The sequence below is a fragment of the Acipenser ruthenus genome, unplaced genomic scaffold (genome assembly GCF_902713425.1).
Source record: "Acipenser ruthenus unplaced genomic scaffold, fAciRut3.2 maternal haplotype, whole genome shotgun sequence".
NCBI lineage: Eukaryota > Metazoa > Chordata > Actinopteri > Acipenseriformes > Acipenseridae > Acipenser > Acipenser ruthenus.
In genome coordinates this window covers 31,045-33,629 of record NW_026708329.1, presented here as the reverse complement: position 1 = coordinate 33,629, position 2,585 = coordinate 31,045, and the positions used below count along the sequence as shown (strand labels likewise).

The 2,585-nt window shown below is 35.2% G+C and overlaps 1 protein-coding gene across 1 annotated transcript; it reads right to left on the bottom strand.

The window, feature by feature from the left end:
• LOC131731615 (uncharacterized) lies at positions 1 to 2,378 on the bottom strand. The gene is made up of 3 exons (XM_059020856.1): positions 1,953 to 2,378; positions 373 to 1,450; positions 1 to 163 (listed from the first exon to the last, which is right to left on the bottom strand). The coding sequence occupies exons 1-2, from the start codon at positions 2,122 to 2,124 to the stop codon at positions 744 to 746; spliced, it is 879 nt and encodes a 292-aa protein (XP_058876839.1). The 5' UTR covers positions 2,125 to 2,378; the 3' UTR covers positions 1 to 163; positions 373 to 743.
• Positions 2,379 to 2,585: the final 207 nt, after the last annotated feature.

Below are 2,585 nucleotides of genomic sequence, written 5' to 3'. Positions count from 1 at the left end.
AGGAATTCAAGTGTTGCTCCCAACTCTGACGGGTAATGGATGTTCAAGCAGTAGTAGGATGCAAACATCATAAGCAAAGCTTCCACAAAATTAGTTTGTTGTTCTGTAACAACAACTTTATCAATGCTCAGCATTAAGCGGGATGCAGTCAGAAGGGAATCTCCTGCAGCAGGAAAAATATAAAAATAAAATTCAAGACGTTTGCAGATTGTTCACAAAGCATTTCTCTTCAGTCATTTCTCTGGGATACTAAAAATGCTGATTAAATTCAGATTATACTTCGTCCCCTTATTCCTCAGCCAAAAGTAAATAAAATAAAACAAAACTATTCAGCATGTGTCAAACAAATGCATGGATTACCAAAACATATACCACAGAAAATAATGCAAGGTGATGCAGGCAGATCAGATGTTGGCACTTCAGAAGGTAAGCAAGTGTCATCCACCTGGAAAAACATTTGCTTGTCGTCTTCACCAAAGTAAGCAAGCAGCAGCAAAACCAACCCTGGCATCTCCGGTAATTTAGACTTTGTGTCGCCCTTTGCAACTTCGATCTGTGCCAAAACTCTTGCAGTTTTTCTTTGTTTCTCATTGTTGAGAGTGTCCATGTAGGCCAGAATTCTGTGCGATTTGTTTTTTACGGTCTCAAAAAATTTCCCTTCTAATTGTACACCTGTAAGTGCCCTGAAGTGTGCTTGTAATCCTGGCATTTCAAACAGAAATGGCCACTCCCTGCTTATTTTTTCAGTTTCCATACCTCGTATGATGTCTTTTCTCTGAGTGTAGTACGTTGCCATCATTTTTTTTGGTGATGATCTGTGTATCCCAGTTTCTTTCTCTGAACATGGTTTTCATTTCTTCTTGTTGCTGTTTTTGACTTGCAAGTGTCTCTGTGATTGGCAGGTGCTCGGGATCCCAGTTTATGCAACCGTAAGTGTCTTGAGGTAAAGCTCGTTCCTTTGCAGGAACTTCTTCCGTGTCGCTCCCACTACTGTGTTGAAACTGTCTTTTGGGGGTAGAAAACTGTGTACTCTTCACATTATCTGCTCTGCTCTGCAGCTGTTTTACCAAGGAATCATATCCACTGCCAACTATGTGGCCTTTGATAACATCCTGCAAAGATTTAGGATATTTTGCCACAATTCTTCTTGCTATATCTGTAAGATGTTTCTTTGAAGGCCTCTTGCAGACCCCTGTGACTTCATTAATAATGAGTCGTATCATTTCTCTGCGTTGCTTTGGCGATGGCCTTTCTTGCCTTTCTAGCTTGTAAAGGAGGTCAGTAGGGAGTTTTTCCCATGGTATCTCAAACCGAAGGAACCAGTCAGCTTCCAAAGGTGAAAGTGATTCATCCAACTCGATACAACTCTGTGTAAAAGAGCACCCTGGGCTGGAGACTGTTGAGGTCTCTGTTCTGGATGAGCACGGACTGCTGGAAATCGTGGTTTCACCTTCAGAATTACAGAAAAAAACATTGTTATTATTTCATTTTTTTTTTGTTTTTGTTTTCCACCCCCCCACACACATTCCAGATTTTTTTAAACTTACAAAATTATCTTAGAGGTTTTGTAATTGGTTAAGTTTGTCCGTAATACACAATTAGTTAATTTTAACCGGCTTTTTATTAATTAAATTAGCAATAAGCAATGTATGTACATCCAAACAGTAAACATTTCTGTCATTTGTTAAAGGATTATGTGATGTAATTGCCACATTATTTTCTCTCATTCAACAATTCTAAATAAAAGTATACACAATGATATAGGCAAGAGACAAAATACAAAATGCAGGTTTTATGTATGTATATATACACAATATATATATATATATATATATATATATATATATATATATATATATATATATATATATATATATATATATAAAATAAATAAATAGGTTTACTGCCAATTAAGCACTTGAAGACAATTGACTGAACTGTAATATACTCACATGTGACTGTAAAGCTGGCTAGGAGTTTTCGAACTTCTATTGGCTTGAGGACCATCAGGAGATCATCATCTTTTACAAATCTGAAATCATCCAGGGTTTCTACACCCAGGTTTTTGAGTGTGTCCAAAATGTGGGAGTTTAAAACAGAATCCCCAGTGCTTTCCTGTACCATCTGCCAATTAAAATAAAATACAGAAGCAAGTGTGTGTGGGGTATATTACCGTCTGCATTTTGATTGAAAAATATCTATTCTGTAATAAATAAACATATTAGCTGTCTACATTTTACAGTATATCATTTTCTACCAATTTATAATTCAAATGTTTGGTTACGCCATTTAGTGGGTGCCTAACTACACTGTAAATAAATGCTGTATTTTTAGGTGGGATTAACCTTAATTTTTACATACATTTTTCAGTTTTTTTTAATTAAATGCAAAACATTTCAATATTACTGCAAAATACTTTTAAAAAAAATATGTACTATTAATTTTACGGAAATATACACTGAAAAACATGTACGTATGTAATTTGCTTACAAAATGATAAATTCCGTTAAATTAAAGACGATAACTTTTAAAAAACCGCACAAGCTGTATTTATAACGACACAAACTTTAATGTTAATGTATGTA

What these genes read in the sequence shown, in the direction of transcription:
- LOC131731615 (XM_059020856.1), bottom strand. Translation starts at nt 2,124, where the DNA reads ATGGTACAGGAAAGCACTGGGGATTCTGTTTTAAACTCCCACATTTTG. An exon ending in AGCCAGCTTTACAGTCACAT is followed by an intron (nt 1,451 to 1,952) that starts GTGAGTATATTA and finishes GTAATTCTGAAG; the next exon opens with GTGAAACCACGATTTCCAGC.